The sequence below is a fragment of the Plodia interpunctella genome, chromosome 12 (assembly GCF_027563975.2).
Source record: "Plodia interpunctella isolate USDA-ARS_2022_Savannah chromosome 12, ilPloInte3.2, whole genome shotgun sequence".
Lineage (NCBI taxonomy): Eukaryota > Metazoa > Arthropoda > Insecta > Lepidoptera > Pyralidae > Plodia > Plodia interpunctella.
Window position 1 is genome coordinate 2,074,464 of NC_071305.1, and position 20,758 is coordinate 2,095,221.

At 35.1% G+C, this 20,758-nt stretch overlaps 1 protein-coding gene across 2 annotated transcripts in view; it reads right to left on the reverse strand.

The window, feature by feature from the left end:
- The window catches only part of Rh50, a 41,252-nt gene that overhangs the window by 1,749 nt on the left and 18,745 nt on the right, over positions 1–20,758 (reverse strand). For both annotated transcript variants that reach the window (XM_053752724.1, XM_053752725.1), the window contains 7 exons: positions 8,985–9,176; positions 7,719–7,861; positions 6,888–7,050; positions 4,767–4,879; positions 2,792–2,986; positions 1,886–2,044; positions 754–847 (listed from right to left, as the gene is read on the reverse strand). In XM_053752724.1, coding sequence (XP_053608699.1) covers positions 754–847; positions 1,886–2,044; positions 2,792–2,986; positions 4,767–4,879; positions 6,888–7,050; positions 7,719–7,861; positions 8,985–9,176 — 1,059 coding nt within the window. The remainder of the gene's footprint in view (positions 1–753; positions 848–1,885; positions 2,045–2,791; positions 2,987–4,766; positions 4,880–6,887; positions 7,051–7,718; positions 7,862–8,984; positions 9,177–20,758) is intronic.

Below are 20,758 nucleotides of genomic sequence, written 5' to 3' on the forward strand. Positions count from 1 at the left end.
TTTATAATAGTATAACAAACTTTTTCATATAATGTCAAGGGCTTATTATTATTGTTTCTTAACAATAACAGTAAGATATTGACATGATAGGGACAAACCCTGTTTCAATTAGTTTCTTTCGGCATTTCTTCTCATGTGGTCGTTTCGTTATAGTAATTCGAAGCTTTTGAGAAATACCATATGATATAAAAATTAATTGTGTGTGAAGTAATACCTGTGAATATGTAATTTCTGAATAAATGATTTGTTTTTAAGTGTTGGTTTGATGTTGTCAAGGTGGATGATGCTTAAGAAAAGAATAAGTACCTAAGCATTGCATTACAATACAACAAACACTACCAACCTTTTGGGTACATTTCAATAACGATTTGCGATTTTAACTGTATTTTTTTAGTAAAAGTTCGTAGTCAGTTTTGTTTTAATTATTCTTGTTATACTAGATACAACAAATCTAGGTAAAATTAAATCTGTATAATATTATGTACATTTAAATTTTGTATGCTCATTTTGTTCATGTTTTCACGTTTATATTATTACCTATACAAAAAATACGAAAGCAAACATATTAATATTAGCTTTTGCCACTGACCTTTGATGTTTCAAAAGTACAAACAAAAATGTCCTAATTGAATAAAAATAACTTTCCTTCTAACATTTTACAAAACATTATGAGAATCCATGATTACGAAAATTTGAAGATGAAACGCGACATTAAAAATACATTGTAATTGAGAATAAGAAGCTTTTTTTTACCAGTAATAAATCCGGAAACGGATGCTATGGCTATTGTAGCTATGAGTGCAAAGAATTGGTTTAATGCTTGTGTACCAGCCGTTCTACCGTCTTTCTGTAATTAAAGACAATATTTTAATAAACAATTCTAATTTAAAAATGTATTTAAAAACATTATTAACTTGGAATATCCTAATCCTATCCTAACTAATCGTAAATATGAAAGTAAGTTTGTTTGTTACCTCTTCATGTTCTATATACGCAACCAATCTTCTTAAAATTTTGCATATTTTGCATAAAAGTTTGAAATATGGAGGACATATGGTCGTAGGGTAAGGGCCTTTCATCCCGGATAATTAATTGTTCCCGTGGGAAATTTACGCTGGCGAAGCCGCTGGCAAAAGCTAGTTCAAAATATATTTAAAAACTATAATTACTAATATAATTAAATTAATTTTCAGAAGAGCCGTTGAAGTAAAACGCGATGCAACAAAGAATAAAACTTTAACTGCTGTACAGAAAGCGCCTGAGTCTATAAAGCGTGATAATAAACTGTTATCATTAACCCCTTATCAAAACGAAACAAATGAGCCTAAACTCGTTTTGACTGAGGATTTATTGTAGAATTCATATACGAGTACCTCAAAAAGTAATATCCGAGCCCCCGAATGAATAAATACCACCATTATTGGAATATATATTGAAAAAATTTTTAATTTTTTTCCCACTGTTGGGCAAAAGCCTCCCCTTTCTACTTCCTTATTCTCGATCCAATTCGGTTTCTCGCCATTTTGCTAAGAAGCAGTTTTATAATCCCGACTCGTGCTCGGTCTGCTGCGCCCCAAATTATATCGAATGTAAATTGAAAAATACTTGTAAAACTTGGGAGCGGCAGCGCTCTAAGTCGACGAAACGGAGCAGTGAGGTAGGCCGCTCACTAACAGTGCGATAAGGATGTTTTTGATTGAATAAGGAAGCTAACATATATAAGCGGTCTAGTAAAATGGCAGCCTATCAGCATCTTCGGTATTTCTTCCCGCAGTAGTCGGTTCTAAATGCTAGTAGTTTGTAGCTTTTGGAAAAATCCTGTTTGCAAAACTGACGTGACGAAGTGCCTGTAAACGCGTTGACTTTGACTAAGAAGAACAGTTACCATAGCATCAAAAACACTAAACAGCTCAGTTTCCCCGTACGAGTCCTTGGTGGCGAGTGATGCAAAGAGGATGGACAAAAGCCCTGAGTATATTGCCGGCATCCCGTGGAGGTTGTTCACGCCGCACGTGTCTAGAATGCCGATGCTGTTCAGTTTTGGCTGAAAAATAATGTAATGGTTATGATTATAATCATCAATAGAATATTAGTAGAAGAAAAACCTTTTACTTTATGCAATAGGTTAATAAAATAATTTACTCTCAGATAAAGAACAGTATCATGTTAGACCGACATAAAGGGAAGGATCTTCCCGCCAGGCTAGGTGTTGCGCCTGGGGAGCCGCACGGCTCCAACGGTATTATGTCGGAGGTTCTATATATGCTTCCAATCGAAAACGCACTGTCTGCGCGGTCTAGGCTTGTTAGCTTCTGGTAGTGAGTCGACCGTAGTGCCATCTGTCCGTAGAGTCTTGGATCACTTGTGTGGCTTATTATACGTTGCGTTTAGTAGGCTTTTTACATCTGTGGCGTTGTGTATGTGGCGTGGTAGATGTCGCCACAGCTATACTCCTCCATGTCGAACTTGTGGTATGCTGGCTCACAGCGTCTACCGTATGAATAACACCAAACAAAGGAAGATAAAAAGAAAATGCATCAAGTGCTTACCGTTAAGTATCTATAACCGAATAAGCTAATGAAAGCAGCCAATCTGCCAATTTCCAGCGATAGCTCCTTCTAGGCCGATCGTCATGTTACAGACTGACCTACTACTAGGCTACTCCTCCAGCAAGGGTTGAGTTCTGAATGTGGACAATGTCAAACTTGTGGTGCTGCTGGCTTACAGCATCTCGCTTATGAAGAGGACTAATCAATAAGAAAAATAAAAACAAGAAGCAATAAAAGCTTACCGTCAAGTATCTGTAGCCGAAAACGCTGATGAAAGCGGCACCAATCCCTACTGCGATAGCTCCTCCTGGTCCGACCATCATGTTGCAGACTGACCCTATGGCCACTCCTCCAGCGAGGGTCGAGTTCTGAATATGGACCATATCGAACTTGCCGCGCTGATGGCTGATGGCCGCTGAGAGGATGAACGTTACCACCTGCGTTCAACAAAACTCTCTCTATTTTATACTACGAAAAGTCTTACTTGTAAAATATAACTACATAGTATGACACTGATGAAACGAAATAGTTTCGTAAGGCATAAGACCAAGCGTGATCTACGCTCATTCCCAATGAAAAAAATGCTGAATGTCAATGGATGTTGATGATAACACAGAATATTTTTTTCTTCACCCGACAGTAGGTTAGCAGTAGTATCTGTTCCATACACAGACTTGTAATTTAAGTTTGGATACTAAAATAAATCTTTTTTCGTTCCCACAGGAATCAAAAGCTAGGATACTCTGATTTAGATCTTGAACATCAAATTACAAATAATATAATTTGTTAAGTGATAAGTTCAAGCAATAACGACCTCGGTGGCGCAGTGGTAAAGTTCTTGCCACTGGACCGAGAGGTCCCGGGTTCGATCCCCGGTCGAGTCATAATGGAAAATGATCTTTTTCTGATTGGCCCGGGTCTTGGATGTTATAAAATATAGTATCGTTGAGTTAGTATCCCATAAAACAAGTCTCGAACTTACTTTGGGGCTGGCTCAATCTGTGTGATTTGTCCTAATATATTTATTTATTTATTTATTTATAGCACCGCTATTTTATAATGGTGCTATAATGATGTTTTTGAGTCTAAACTAAAACCAAACGATGTGGACCTCAAGCAGATTACATCAGTTCGGAAGGTTGGAAGTTGGCCAAACTGTATAGTACTGCTGAACCAGAAAATTTTTAGCCACCCAGAACTCGATTAGCTTTCTAGGTAACAGCTAAAATATGTATTAAATAGTAGACCCATTATTATATTACGGTGTAGACAAGGCTAAAGTTTGCAAAATTCAAAGGTCATATTTAGCTGTCTCTCTCTCAGCTTAACGTCTTGCTTGCTACTGCCACCATTGAGCGGAGCCCAGAGACCACTTCCGTATTTCTTCTCATAAACTTTGCACGTTTAGCTGTAATGGGCTTATTGTGTCTACTATGAGAAGAATTTCTATTTTTCTTTATCTCATTTATCTTATATTTATTTGTATTAAGTTAACAAAATTAAATACATAAATAGTTTATTTATTTTGTATTAGTAGATCGAGATCATAAAAATTGAAAAGATAGCAATAAAATATTCAACCAATGCAATGCATGCGAGAAAAACTTCAACGAAGTCACTATTTTTGCAAACTTTTATATAACTTGCACTGTATATATGTAACTATGTATATACGGGTGGAATTTGCAGCTTAACTTTGAAGCTGAATATCTTCAACCGATTGAGCTGAAATTTTCTATAAACGTTCAGTTTGGATGACAATGCATTATTATGATAAGCTTGATCTGATAGTGCACTCAGGAACGGCTCCCGTTGTGGGAAAACTCTTCAATGGTTTTACGGCACGGTCGTGTGTTAATAAACGAAAATATTAGTGGGACTGTACTATTATATAGGGTTAATGAATTGGTCCTGAGGTGTTAAAATAGAGATGTATTCATCCAGAAAGATGGAAGCACAGAGAGAAAGAGAGAGAGAGAGAGAGAGAGAGAGAGAAATAAAACAAAAGACGAAAATCATAGACAAACTAACAATGTTGCTATTTCCAACAACGCGATTTTTGCACGGAGTTAGTAGCTTACTAAATCCATGATTTTTTGTCACACATTGAATTCAATAAAATCTCTTCGACAACAATAAGAGCTTGTGTCAAAAACTAAATTTTTGTAAAAACTTATTTATTCAATACCAATTTATTATCGTGAGGAGAATTCTTACCGTTGCAGAAGCCAATGAGAGATAAGTATTGATAACAGCCCTCTGGTTCTCTATGTCGGTATTCGTCAGTCCGGAATTGAAACTGGGCCAGTAGATCCACAGGAATATCGAGCCTGGACCAAAAAGATACAATATCACAACTGTACACCTCGCGGAGTAGACAAAGTCGAAAGTTGCGAAACTCGAAGGCCACGTTCAGCTGAATGGTAGGCTTACTGATGGAATTGAGATAAGTGACAGGTTGGTCATCAATTATCTATGGAAAGAATCTCTAGTTCGACGACAGACAAGAAGGATCTGGCTAAATCTATTTCCCCCTCAGACCTGCATGGAATATGACATTCTTCATTTTGGGCCATTCTGTGAAACGAACGTTTCTATAGTCTGCTTGAAAGTAATAAGTATAATGCTCGAGCGACCATTACACCATTTTTTTGCAAAAAGCCACAAGACTGTGGTTTTAAAGGTCCGAGGTTGAAATCCTATTCGTGCCACGTGAGTTTTTATACCAATCTGACTTATGTATAATAAATTTCAAAGATCATCACCCGCTTCCGGTGAAAGAAAACATCGAGAGGAAACCTGCTCACTGGTTGATTATTAACTTGTGTGTGAAATGGAGATGGCAATGTTAAACCACTTCATTAATAGCGCCAAGAAAGTCGTTGTGTGTATTTCATTCCACTACCCTCAGCTATGAGAAAATACGACTATGAAAGATATTTTGGGAACTTTTGTAATATAAAACATTATATCCGACTGTGTCTCGAGTTTCATTCTTGGCTGTGTCGCCCCGAAAGCCTTCAAAGTTCGACTGTGATTTTAGAACCCACTGCATACCAGATATTTATCGTCTTTTGGCATACTATTTATTATATTAGTTTTTGCACAGAGTTTTTGTGACTTTTACTTCGTCATAGCATTTTGTTACTTTTCTTAAAGACTTTACTTAGTAAAGTAAAAGGTGAAATGTCATTGTATTGTTATTAATTCGAAGTAAAAATTAGTCCCTTTCAAACATTTCGCAAGAGTTCTCTTTGACAAATTGAGTTTTATTAAATTTTCCAAGTTTAGTAGGTATCTCATAATTCTTTTAACTCTGAAATAAGTTACGTAGCTTCTATAAACAAAGTTATTTGCAATTTCCATATTAAACTCCTGGAGTTAGTGGATTAATTTATTAAATTCACTTTGTGCAATATCATCCCGAACTAACAAATACAAAGGTTGAGGATGTTTTATATTTTATCACTCAAAATGGAAATAGTTCGAGTAATATGATAATTAAAATTATTTACTTATTAGAAGACAAATGTTCAAAGACAAAGGTTATTTATTTGCAAAAGCATGAGTTTTTATTTAAAACTAGATGTTGCCCGCGGTTTCGCTCGTAAATTTTCCACGGGAACAGTTATTTTCCGGGATGAAAACTTACCCTATGTCCTGCTCCATACTTACAACATACATAATATACACTGAACATGTACCTATGCATAATTTCAAGAAGATTGGTTGAGTAGATAGAACGTGAAGATGTAACAAACAAACAAACTTACTTTCGCATTTATAATATTAGTTAGGATCGATACTATTTATTAAATACTAGCTGCGCCCCAGGGCTTTGTTGTTTACCTACTTGATATTAGTAAACATAGAAAAAAACAAAGTCGCTTGCGGCGCCGCCGCCTTTGTTTGTTTCTAAACTTTCTTCTTTTATATCGCGCAACGGATCTTGATGTTGTCATCACTGTTATTTAGACAATCTATTACCAAAAGTATATATTCTTATTATATTCTCTAAGGTTTGTAAGTCCAAATCAGTTTAATTTCGTATAGGACCGAACGAAGCAAAGCCGCTAATTATGATGACCTCCGTGGCGCAGTGGTATAGTGCTTGCCTCTGAACCGAGATGCCCCGGGTTCGATCCCCGGTCGGGTCATGATGGAAAATGATCTTTTTCTTATTGACCCGGGTCTTTGATGTTTATATATGTATTTGATTAAAATATAATATCGTTGAGTTAGTATCCCGTAACACAAGACTCGAACTTACTTTGGGGCTAGCTCAATCTGTGTGATTTGCCCGTATATTTTATTTATTTATAAATAGAAAAAACTCACCAATCATTGCTGTGACGTCGGAAGTGTACGTTGGGCCATTCAGGTCCACCTGGCCTGTGGGGGCGGCCTCCTGCTTCTTGCCCAGTTTCAAGGCCAAGCTAACTCCAAGACCAAAGTATGCGCCATAAGCGTGGATGGCTATGGAACCACCTACATCTGCTGCCTGAAATAAATCTTATGTGTTAGCTTCATGTATGAATGAAAGCGATAGTTTAGATTCATTTTAAATACATTCTAATTATCTTTTTTTTTTCATAAAATAATAAAATGATAGGGTAATTTAATTTTTTTCAATAATTCTACAGGAGTACATCTTTCAACCTAGCCGGAACATAATTCTTTAAAAAATTAACATAACTACTTAAAAATAGAGCTAAACTCTACTCACTAAGTATATTTACTGTTCCTATGATCTAAAGGAACTACTTATCTTGGTGCGATTCGATTTAAATTTTCCTATATTCCATTTCCATGACTGTTGTCATAACTAACCACGAAAAAGGAAATTTTCTTCACTATTTCATAAATACTTATCTAAAGTGACTATTAATTTTTTCCTTATTAATTGCATTAGCGATAAGTCCGCCTTTACACTCATTATGTTTGAATATCTTGTTGTAACTTATAACTCCTTTGTGAATGGTGCAATATAGAATTTATCTATCTATATTATTTACCATACTGTGAAATAAAGATAAAATAGTCCTCATATTGTTTTGATAACCATGGACGTTTCCTTCATAACTAGTTATCAAAAAGGAGATATGCTTATTCATAACTTGAGCTACGATAATAGATTTTTTAAATAAAATTAATGAATTTGATAATTACCTTGAACACGTCGCTCACGAGATAAATGTTGACACAGCCGATAGCAGTCTCAATGATCGCTATGACGAGCAGCTGGAAGCCTGTGGTGATGCCGAGCAGCGCTCCGAACGTGATGAGGACGGTGGCGGCCATGATATCAGCCTCTGTTAAAGTAGATATATTATAATAGGACAGATTATTATCAGGTATATCGTAATCCTAACTAATATTATAAATGCGAAAGTAAGTTTGTTTGTTAGCTCTTTATACTTTACCTACTCAACCAATCCTCTCGAAATTATGGATATATGGATATATGGTTATTAAGGATATATGGTACTTTTTGTTCCGAAACTCCCACGGGAGCGAAGCCCCGGGGCGCGGCTATTTATGAGATAAAACAAGGAATTGAGCCATAGAAGTATACGTAGAAGTTCTAGTTCGTAGTTAGTAAGACCACGTGGAATATTAATTCCACTCCATGATATATTCAGAGATGTACAACAGCACATCAAGTTATCTGCATGAACTTCTTTGGATGTGCTGTTAACTGTACCAGTATACCAGAACGATTCACCGTAAATAATACTCGCATGAGATGAGTAGGGGGATCGACTTGTTCAAATGTCTTTAAAGTCATCGCAAATCAAATCATTTATTGCGAAATTACACCTTCACAGGCACTTTTTTACACACAAATTATACATATATTATATAGTAATTTCTCGAAAGCTACACACATCATTACTTAACGACCACAGCTGAGAAGAAATACCGAAAAAAAACTTATTTGAGTAGTTATTGGTGAACGCACAAAACATTAATTTAATAATAATAACAATATTATCGCGCCTGTTTCCTATGGGAGTAGGCAGTGTCGGATTTTCACTTGACACGACCCTGACTTCTCTCTCTGATCACATTCGCCTAATCGAAACTCATCACTCTCCTATATCATAGTCTCAGGTTATGGGTGCTATTAATATTTCCTAATAAGTGACATAAATAAAATAAATTTATTTCAGGCATAGCTCATATAGTGTTAGTATGTACAAATATATTTGAAACTAACAACCGAACTACTGCTAATAGACGTAAATTTAATTAATTTTCATAAGAACTGCTGCAACTTTAGAATTTCAAAGTTTGGTGATTTTTATCCACCGAACTACCCGCTACCCAAAACCCTTGCCCTAGTCCGGTCAACCGGACTAACAACCGAACTCCTGCTAATAGATGAACTGTGTTAGTGACCGACACAATGAAAATTATTTCAAAAAATCTTACCCAGTAGTACGGCCTTCGTAATTTCAATTTTCCCATTATGCAAGTGAAAGAAATTCTGGCACAGAAGAGCCCATTGTATGACCAGAGCTGCCAGGAACCAGTTAAAGCCGAGGGCGCTGTAGCAATACTTTTTCAGGAATGTCATGAGGAATCCGAAACCGATGAAGATCATCACGTGGGTGCCTTCGAATCCTGAAACAATATTGGAATTGACGATGTCATTTTTAAAATACATATTGTAACATTTTTAAGGTAAAAATATATAGTTGTAAAGAATAAATATAGAAAAAAAAAGAGTCAGTCCAGAAAGGTTTATAAACTCTAATAACAGAAGATTCATGAAGTCATAAATTGCCGATTTTTTTTTTGTATTTCTTGATAGGTACTACTGTAGTTCCTGATGGAAAGTGATCACTACAGTATATAATTATAATAAAAATGTACAACACAAAAATATTTTTAAATTATATATAATATCTTTAAATTAATTCCGAAAAGAATTTATTAAACGTTAAAATAACACTTGCTACGTGAAGCTTATATAATGAAGTAAACATATATGGTCATTTTACACGATGTAAAAATTTTAAACAGCATATAACATCCAGAATCTATATATTTTTAATAAAGTAAAATCATTTATAACCGGTGACAATATAGCCAGGGCATCCACCTCAAGTCTGTGAAGTTAGCAAACTTAATCACTCAACAAAACTGTCTAAATAAATTCTAAGCCTTAAGTCATAATAATGGGCTATTTATTCCCCTGAGGTTTATACAACTTTTAGATATTGCTTGTGTTTGCTAAAAGAATATTGAAACCAAAATACAGGATAATTATATTTTCTCAACTTTACAAAAAAGTGAAAAACTAAAAATCGAAACAATTTACATGCAATAAATGTAGGATGATCGAAAGAAAAATTTGGGAGGAAAAGCCCAGAACGTTTATTTCGCTCATAACTTATTATTATTGATACCTCTAGTTCTAAGCAACGTATCGCAATGGAACCTATAACACATTTTAAGTTAGATCTATATGCTATACAACTATAAAAACCGCATCAAATTCCATCCAAGAGTTTTTGCGTGATGCGCGAACAATTATACAGACAGACAAAAATTCTAAAAAAAATTGGGCATTCAGAGACGAAATAAAAGACGGAGCAAAATTCGTGTCGTAATAGGAAGGTAAATATAAGGCACAGAACAGAGTGAGTGGAATATACACATCGACAAGACAGTCGATGATCGACGCAGTATATCTCTAACTTTTGAAGTCATGTGACATACAAATCGTAAGATAGTACTTTTTCTTTTCATTTCTTATCTGAAAGTAAAACTTAACCGCAAGTTAATGAAAAGGGAACTTCCGCACTACAATTAGTTTACCAACCGGTCAATTAGGAAACTTTCAAGTGCTAAATAAGTTACGTAATTTAAGTTCATTAGTTCTTTCTTCTGCTGACCGCAAAAGGATTAGTCAAACACATTTTATAACACAGAATGGCTGAGAGATTCTCTCATGGAGATCTCGAGATTGCTGTTCTGAAATGGCCGGAATATTTAGTTAGTATTATACATAATTCAGTTAGGGTGGTATGCAACCACAGAGCAATATATATTCTGATCTCTATGTATGCAACAGTCAACTCTAGTTGAGACGAAATGACGGACTTTTCGTTTTTCTATGCTAAAGTTAACATCAAAGTTGAATGGTGCAATGCACCCTTGGTATTTATGTATATAGATATAACCATTTCGCCCAGAGAAATTTACGTAAATTAATCATCAATGCATATAAAATTCTGTAGCTGACTGACAGACATATCACAATGGAAAATACTTGACGTATTTATTTGAAATTTGATATTTAGATTTTTGGAGAGTAGAAAGGAGCACCATGAGGGGATATCCTAATTTTTAACGGCTATTGTCCGCTATAGCTGTCTTCTTGGCGTGTCGAAGAGATCAACCAACAGTAAGAGTTATATCAACAAAAGATCAACTACTTATGTCAATGTTTAATTATTATGATGCCTTCATTGGCATCCCGTATATAAAAAACTCGATAAAAAAAAAATATTAATCTATTCAGTCCTTGTATCATAACAGAAACAAAAAGATTCAATCTTGTTGGAAATAACATTTTAAAGTAGGCTGTAAGCACAGTAATTCCAATGTCTGCTATATCACAAGTAGTAGATGGCGCGAGTTGCGCACATTTTTATCTCTCTCTCCACCTTGTTTTCTTTTTCGTGCGCTACGTCTTCGGAAGAAATGAAACAAAGTTACAAAGAAACGGTATTTCATTCACAAAAATCGGTCGGTCACAAATTTCGGTATTTTTAATAAAATAAACCCATAAACCAATCAATCTTTTACCAATTTTTCTCTTTAATTCTCAGATGAAGTTAGCAGGATCTTTTAATACGCAATCTGTACACACAAACATAGCCCGACTAGCTGAGAGATGGCAGCCATCCAACCTGATTACCAACTGCTGCGTGGAACAACTAAGTGCACTTTGGAATCTCACAGCCGCGGATATAACACATTTATGCCAATATTTGTCGCAATACATCATCTCTATCACTCTCATCTCCACATGTTTCAAAATTCTTTATTATCTACGCAAGGTATTGAATATTTGTAATGCAGGATAAATAAAAAAAAATATTTCCGGTTGCGCTCGTGGCTATGAATCCAGGTCAGCGACTCGACTGTGATTTCACAACCGGTCGCTCCGGCCTGACGCGACGTCATGACACTTTGGGAATGTTATTGTTGCCAATCAGTATCACAGATATGGAGAACCTCACGCAGTAAATCATCAATGAGACGTTTCATTGACCCACTTCTCAGCAAATGGCGTTCTTTATCCATCCGATGATGGGCCAACCACCACGCGGGCCTAATGCGTGCGGATTTCAGATTTTGCAAATACAGCTAACGGAACTATCGAAAGCATATCGAGGAGCTTGAGTAATATATTCTGCGACCATTGCGATTTGCGACAATGAATTTTGAAAACAGGCAGCGCGTTTTTTTAGCAACACTGCTACATCGATCTTCTACGTAACCTCTCAGTTTTCAGAAAAAGTAAAAATCAGAATATTATTCCGTGACTAGGCTGAAAAGGGTTTCCAATAATATTTTCGTTCCCTCCGAAAGCATTCTTCATTTTGCCTGTTTGTTGTTTTAGGATGTCAAATGAAAAATTGCAAATGAAATTGCGCGATTCATTGCTTCCTCACAAAAAGTGTTCCCTAGCGCGTAATTGAAATAAACATCAATGCACGTTAAATTTTGTTCGAGCATTTTTCGTTCGTTTTATTTTTTCCTTTCACTGTGCGATTACGCTTCGTATTCGCCGATTGGATTGTGATTTTTGGCGGCGAATTCGTATTATTTTTGTTGCTGAAATAATTTATTTCACTGTTTGTTTCACTTAATATAATGGGTATGTTTTTGTGTACTTGTATATCGGGTGTTTTAATGTAAATGTGTAATAACGAGAGGTTACGTCCATTTTGTTAGTTTTAAATAGATACTCAATTCGAATGGTATGCCCTCGAATAGTGTGCTTGTGATCCCAGAAAGTGATATATATTTATTATATTTTAATCACACAGAATAAGTGAACTCCAAAGCACAGATTATATAATACTACTAGTACCGAAAGTAAAAGTTTTTTTTTTTCATTCAATATCAGTCACGATTGTTGTGTATAAATGAAAAGTAGCTAATATCTATCGACTTATTAGATACCAGCTTTTTCCCGTAGAAATTTCCCACGGAAACAGTTATTTTTCCAAAATGAAAGGTGCCCTATGTCCTTCTCCATACTTCAAATTACATGTACAAAATTTCAAGAAGATTGGTTCAGTAGATAACGGCGTGAAGAGGTAGCAAACAAACTTATTCGCATTTATAATATTAGTTAGGATGATAGTAATACCTACCTTGGTTTTCACAAAAAAGGTGTCTAGAAACTAGAATTAAACATGACACATTAACTTCCAAAAAAACTACCTCACAACTCAATAGGGTTATTCCCAAATGATTACATTCCGATTTAGATTAACCAGATGTCCAATCTTGGATTAACACAATACCGTTACGTCTAAAACCTCACCTATAATCTCAGCCTTATTTCCGCCATGTTAAGGTCAGATATAGTATATTTTTAGACCCAGATAGAGGTATTCAGCAATTTGGTCATTTATTATTTCGTCTCCTTTAATAACGTCTTTGCTGATGAAATTACTTGGGGTAGCTATCAAAGAGATATATCCCAGTAATAAGGGATGATTGTTCTGAGTAAGCTAGGATCCACTGCTATCGATAACAATCGATGGCATTGAGGCTATATTTGTAGAGTTGATAAAGTAATGTCCTTTTGTCTATATAAGTCTTTTGTTTTGCACGTTGGTTTATTGTATACAGAAATAAACTATTATCAAAAGGTGAACTTGTATTATTGGGAAATAACTAAATGAACTCCTACTAATATTATAACTGAAAGTTTGTGTGTATGTCTGTTACTCGTTAACGTAAAATCTACTGGACCGATTGTTATGAAATGTTGTACACGAGTAGAATATAACCTGAAATAACATATAGGGTACGTTCTACGTTCCCGAATTTCCCACGGGAACGAAGCCGCGCCCTGGGCAGCTAGTAAAAATAAATGTGTATTTTTTTCATAAAAACACTTTTCACTTCTGTCAGCCTATTTAGATTTTGATAAAATCCTTCTAATTCTATAAATGCGAAAGTGTATGTTTGTTATAAGTACTTTCCCACAAAATCTACTGGACGGTTATTATAAAATTTGGTACATAAGAAGGAAGCCTATCATTACAAATCCTCAAAAATCAAGTTTTTAATTCAAACTAAGTTTCATCATAACATAAACAGAAACTAGAAACAGTAGTAGTATAGAGTGGATTATAATAAATTACATTTCTAAAGAGCATCTTTCGCAAGCACGAGTAACTGGAAATAATAAGTGATGACATTGGTGCTGTATTCAGTCCATAATACACTTTCCACTCGAAATAATGAATATTTCTCATGAAGTTCGTTCGGACAAATTCCATTGATATATTTCAACCATGAAATTCTGGTACGTTTGTCATAGAGTTTAATAGAAACAGAGCTTCAGTTTTAACAAAGTAACTGTACTTTGCTGAATCAAAAGAATGTTTGGCAACGTTTTTGTCACATTGGTGGTGAAAGTTATATTTCCAGAATAGCGTAGAATATTTTCTGTTTTTTACATTCTTCAGAATGTACGAATGAATACTTATATTTCTTAAAAGAAAACGAATTTATGACGATAATGAAAATAAAAAAAACGGATTGCACCCGGAAGTGCCGGTCGAAGTAAAAAGTTGAATATTAACGTTGTGCATTATTGACGACGCACGAATTTTCTATCAGTGCACGTGTCCAGACGCGAGTTTAACATGTTTTACCCATCACAAAAAGTGCACAACGCCGCTAAAGAAGTTTCCTCTTCAAAAATATATTATGAGAGTTTCGCTGATCCAACGGTTCCCAGCAATGTCTCGTTGGATAGCCAATTTTTTATTATTATTCGAAATGAATTAGAATAACAACCGTATCTAGAAACAAAATACAAAGTACAAATACAAAGTATCACTCCGCGTCTTCGGATTTCGATGCAGCTCTAACTATTAATAGACAATTTATTCTAATAACAGTGAAAAAAAATTATCGAAGGTTTATACATTAGTTTAGTTCTTTAATAAAGCCTTGACTGATGCTCAAGGAATATTAAAGAACAAAACTAATGAGGTCGGAGTCCGGGCTCGCGCGACCTATCCTTCTTGGACGGCGCCTCAACACGTAATGAGTTATTCCTGTGCGAAGACGAGCCAGGTCTAAATAACCTATATTATTTGGTCTGTTCTAGTGATTTAATTCGATGGAAGATACCTTTATGTAGTTCTGTGCCACGTATTGTACTCTTTTGTTGCTGGTTTTTGATTACTGATTCAATGTGTTGTTTCGACATTGTAAAACATGAAATATTATTCTAGGAAAATCGTTCATGATATATATAGTTTTCTATGGAAGCTTCACTTAGTAATATTATAGCTTCCATATAGTAACATTTACTGAAATATATTGTAATTATGAACTATTTTCGTCTAAGTAATAATATATTTTTACACAATACGAAAAAATATTATCACAAAAATTAATCAGGTAATTGAAGCTGTAGTGGTAAAGACCCGCCTGAGAAAGTCCCAGGTTCGAATCCTACTCATGCCACATGAGTTTGTCTACCAATCTTACTCGTGTACTAGTTTTTCTTGACTTGCTAGTGAAAATATATTGTTCGTATTTTCTTTCGATTTCAGAGAGATTGCATATAAGATACCTACATACCAAATTTCAAGCAAATCGGTCCAGTAGATTTCGAGTGATGTGCGTTCAGACAGACAGACAGACAGACAGACAAAAATTTCCAAAACTATAATTTCGTCATCTATATCAGTAACTAAGTATATTCCATGAAGAATTTTAAAAAAATATTTAATGTACAAATTTGGCCTTTCTTCAATTTTATTATATGTATTGATGTCTCGGTTGCAGGATACTTATTGATTCGTATGATTTAAATAATTAGTTTCAAAGGTAGTCTCGTCGGGACGGGACGGTACATGTAGCGGGAAACGGGACGGGACTTTAACCAGACCTGCCGAATATGCGATAATATAACTGAGATTTCACTATGTTTAGAAGGGATATTCACGCGGGCGAAGCCGCTGGCAAAACCTAGTATTTAATATTTACCACAACTGAGGACCCACTTAGTCCACCCAGTTCATTACTCAAACACGGGGTAAATCAACACAGCTCACGACGTCAGTCGCTTTGTCCAACGCGCAAACAGTTCCCAGACACACTGCAATGGGATCCAATATTAACATGGAATTTTGAAATACAAAGCGAACAGAAGTGGCAAATGCAGTTTCTCAGGTGGCCAAGAAATTTTCTATGTGAAAATGATGGCGCGTGGGGCCATAAGACGGTAAAATGCATGGTAGTTGACCATGATTTTACCATAGATTTTGAACGCACGCGGCTTTTACCGCACCGCTGCCACCCGGCAAAATGACGTTCATTGAAAAATGAGTTTTAAAACGACCTCTGTAAACATAGTTTACATTGACAACATGAGGACTGTCAGTGAACTGTCCGCAATTTATTTTTTCAATGTAAATTATTTAATTCTCGGATTTAATGGACTTGGAATTTAATGGACTGGCAAATTGTCACTATTTTAGAATTCCAACTTCACTAACAAGTCCGCGAAAACGTGGCCTTGGACTTTCGCAACTCTTGTCAGCACTTTTTGTCCATCTGATTATAAACTACATGAAATTCGAAAACAAAATTCATTCTCAAGGATTGTGCACGAGTAAGCTCGAGACATTGATATAAACTGCTTAGGAAGCATTTTATATCAAACGGCGAAAAAAATACATCCGTCTTTGGCAGTTCTATTGCTTCAAATAACCTAAATTCCGAACGGTTAATCATTCAGTCAGTCATTGAGGTAATGGACTATTTGTGCGTATCATAGCATTGCCATAAGCAGCAAAGAGATTTCATAATCGTGACGTCACTGTTCTTGTCATTAGGGATACAATAATACGTGTATATTATTGTGATAAATATTTTTTTTATTACATACCTTTGATTACATTATAATCTTTGTCATTCAAATTCAAATTCAAAATTCAATTTATTCAGAAATTAGTCCTTCACAGGCACTTTTTCTCATCAATTTTTATATTTATAGTTATTTCTTACAAGCTACAAACTACTGGCATTTCGAAACGACCACTGCTGAGAAGAAATGCCGAAAGAAACTCATTCGAACAGCGTTGGTCCCTATCATGCCAGATCGGCTTACCATTATTGTTTCTTACTATGTTTTTTCTAATAATATATAAAAGTACATAATGTACATAGTCAAAAGGTATATCAAAATAGGTTATGATTGTGATCCGAGTGCTGATTATAATATATATATATCTCGATGTGAAACACAATTAACTTACATAAAAATATATGAGAAACGAGATGACCAGTTCCCTCTGGCAGCACCCGTTCACGAGTTGACGCATGGGACAGCCATCGCGTAGCTCAACCATAATAGAGGGAACCTCACGACCCGGCCCACGACGCCACTACCAGACTGACCATTTGAGTGAGCATGACACACTCTATTCCCATGACTTCATAATTACAAATCTTATTCGTCAAAATAGAAGTTTTTCATTTTAACGACATGTCTCACTTATACCATTAGACGAAATAAATTTCAAAAACAAAATTTTATCGATGTCTATGGTACTATTTATATTTTCTATTTATATTTATATTTTAGATCGCGATCCCATCTCATCAATCAACGTCGGAGATGCTAAACCCGAATCAATTAATTACTAACTAATCGATACACCTTGTTTGAAAGCGAAGTGTATGAAATATTACTTCTTTTCATGGGAAACATCGTTAATCATGATTTTTACAAGCATCAGAACTTATATTGCTATATCAGAAAATTGCCGTTGCCAAAATTTTGCTTGTGTAATCTCACGAGTACGTTAATACCAACAGTTGTCTTGATTTTATTCAAGTCCTATATTTTACTAATACCGCCAATTAGTGATAGTAGACACATAAACACCTCATATTAAACGAAAAAGCTAATGTGAAAATTCCCATCTATTTCCGTGAGGATTCCTCAAAAAGGTTTCTTTCACTGAAAGGAAGTTGTGGATTACGAAAACTACTATACGAGTGATTATGATACACAGACTCATTTGGTACGTATATGATTCGAGCTTCTCCGGTCATCAGAGGGCTTAACCAAAAACCACTACCTAATCATGCCACAGTTTCCATTAAAATATACCTATAATAATATATGCATAAAAGAAAAGGTTGAATTGCAAAGGCGGCCTTATGACTAAAGGAATTTCTTACATTGAAATTTAAAACACAGGTTTTAAATTTCCATGTAAGACAGGTTATTTTAAAAAATAATATACAAATGGTGAAGTTGGCGCCATATGACGGCTATATATAGCGAGCGTCAGCTACATGACAAGGAATGCTACGCGTACGCACGCTTTTTTATATGGAACTAGCTTTTAGCCGCGGCTTCGCCCGCGTCTATTTCCAATGGGAACAGTAATTTTTCCGGGATGAATGGTACCCTATGTCCTTTTCCATACTTCAAACTACATGTATGCAAAATTTCAAGAAAATTGGTTGAGTAGATACGGCTTGAAGAGTTAATAAACATATATACTTTCGCATTTATAATATAATATTAGTTAGGATTGTAAAAAACGTGTCGTAAATCAGCCACACGTATTGTTCTCGTACAGTGTAGATATTTGAAGGTTTTGTTATCCTAAATTATGTAATTTTCAATCTACCACATACCAATAAGCTAAATTAATTTACCTTTCGGTCTAGGTAAAACCTAAAAGAAGTATTGATAGAACAGAATTTAGAAAAATAACTTACGATTTTGATGTATTTGCTATTTGCAATGATATTCAGCGGGTGGGTATACAAAGTGAAATCAATTTTGTTCACGTATATTTTTCGTGTTTGTCATCTGAGCTATCTAATCTGTGTCGTATAAGTAGATTATTGTGAAAGCGTCTAGGTTATTAAAGGTGAACCTTTCTTTAGCATTAAAGATTATTGAAAAACTACAGAGAAAATATATGGCGTTTTCTTGGGTTTATTACAAACAAACCTAAAATAATATAGTTGGTATAGATAAAAGAAACATATATAAAGATGGAGAATATATAATGAAGAGGAAAGATAAAGATATCATGTGTATAATTTTCGAATTTTGTAATATTTACCTTTTTTACTATGATGGTTATAAATTTATTTTACATCTCTAATATTCGGTAAGTAGGTCCTTATTACCCCCAAATGGAGCTTGTAAGTGACCAATTAGCGCTCTAGGGTAATAATGTAGCTAGAAAAGCCCTAAGGCGGTAAGTAATTTAAAAAAAAAATCACTATTTAAAAAAGTTCCCGTACATCTAACACCATCATACTGGCAATAGACATTATGCATTCAGCCAAAGAAGTCGCTTCGCTATTCAGCCTTGTCTTCATAATGAGGCATCAATTTTAAATATCGAACGGTGCAGCTCAATTTCGTTCTTGAAAAAAAAAAAGTTCTTTACTTGGTTCTTTTTAATGAAAAGAGGTGAGAATTGAAAACTTTACTTTAAATATTGTTTGTTTTATTGTTTTTAGGATTTTTACGTGCTAATTATGAAAAAACAATTCTTGTAATCCCGTTTTATTTCTACTTACCTCACAATCGAGATGTAAAGCACAGTAGTTAGCTCGGGTGTAAGCATCAATTGCATTGGGCTGCAATTGATGCCTTACAGCCCTTGGTTACTAATATACTATTATTTTGGTTTATCATTTGAAATTCACGTCAACAGGAGTTTAATATTTGAATGATATTCATTGGTTATTATGATTTATAACAATTAATTTCTTAAATATTTAAATTACATAAGCATAAATACTCTGTATAATCCTACTATGATTATAAATACGAAAGTTTGTGAGAATGTATGTTGTTGCTCTTTCAAAACATTTTTTGTTCCTTTTTTGTTGATGAGGCAGAGATATATTTATCCCACAAAATCTGAGTGCACTATGGTTCTCATAATATACATGTCCTTTCATGAAGACAATCGTCTTCGTTGCCAAGATCATACGCTTTATAGTGCTCTCTACGCCCATGTGAACAAACCTTTAGAAACTCAGTATCTGGAGTATTAATCGGTGTTCGTGAGTACATAGGCTGTTTAGCCAGCCGTTCATACGAGAAATCGATTTGACGGCATCCACCTGGCCGTCATTGAACGCAAGGCTTGATCCTATAACTTCACAACCACACTGAAGGGTGATAATAATAATAACAGTTCTTTATTTGCCTTAAAAGACGGCTGGTCCATCTTCCTTACGGGAGGTCATCCCCGAATTAGACATAGGCCTGTCTCTCGGATGATTAACAACCGGTCGGTTGATGAAAAAAGCGCGGTACATTTTTATATACAGTATATCTAGTTCATATGTCATTCTACTTAAATTATTAAAGAAACGGTAGAAGGTAGGGTGATATAAGAAATAATTAAACATCATAAAAAACTATAATCTATGAACCTAGCCAAAGGGCCCGAACAATTGTCTGCTATGTTATTCTAACTGAAGACTGAAGCCATGTTTCGGACAACTAATACAGTTTCATCATTTCTATTCAAATTCAACAATTTTTTTTGACGACCTCGGTGGCGCAGTGGTAAAGTCCTTGCCTATGAACCAAGAGGTCCCGGGTTCGATCCCCGGTCGGGTCATGAAAATGATCTTTTTCTGATTGGCCCGGGTCTTGGATGTTTATCTATATATGTATTTGTTATAAAATATAGTACCGTTGAGTTAGTATCCCATAACACAAGTCTAGAACTTACTTTGGGGCTAGCTCAGTGTGGGTGACTTGTCCTAATATATTTATTTATATGTATTATTCAAATCACTAAATTTTACTGGTTTAGGTCGTCCCAGCTGAACCGAAATAAACCAATAGAATTTTGTAACGTTTGACAAACGAAATTCTAGTCGAGTTCGAGCCTAGAACTTAAATATTATGTAATTTTTTGACCTAGCGA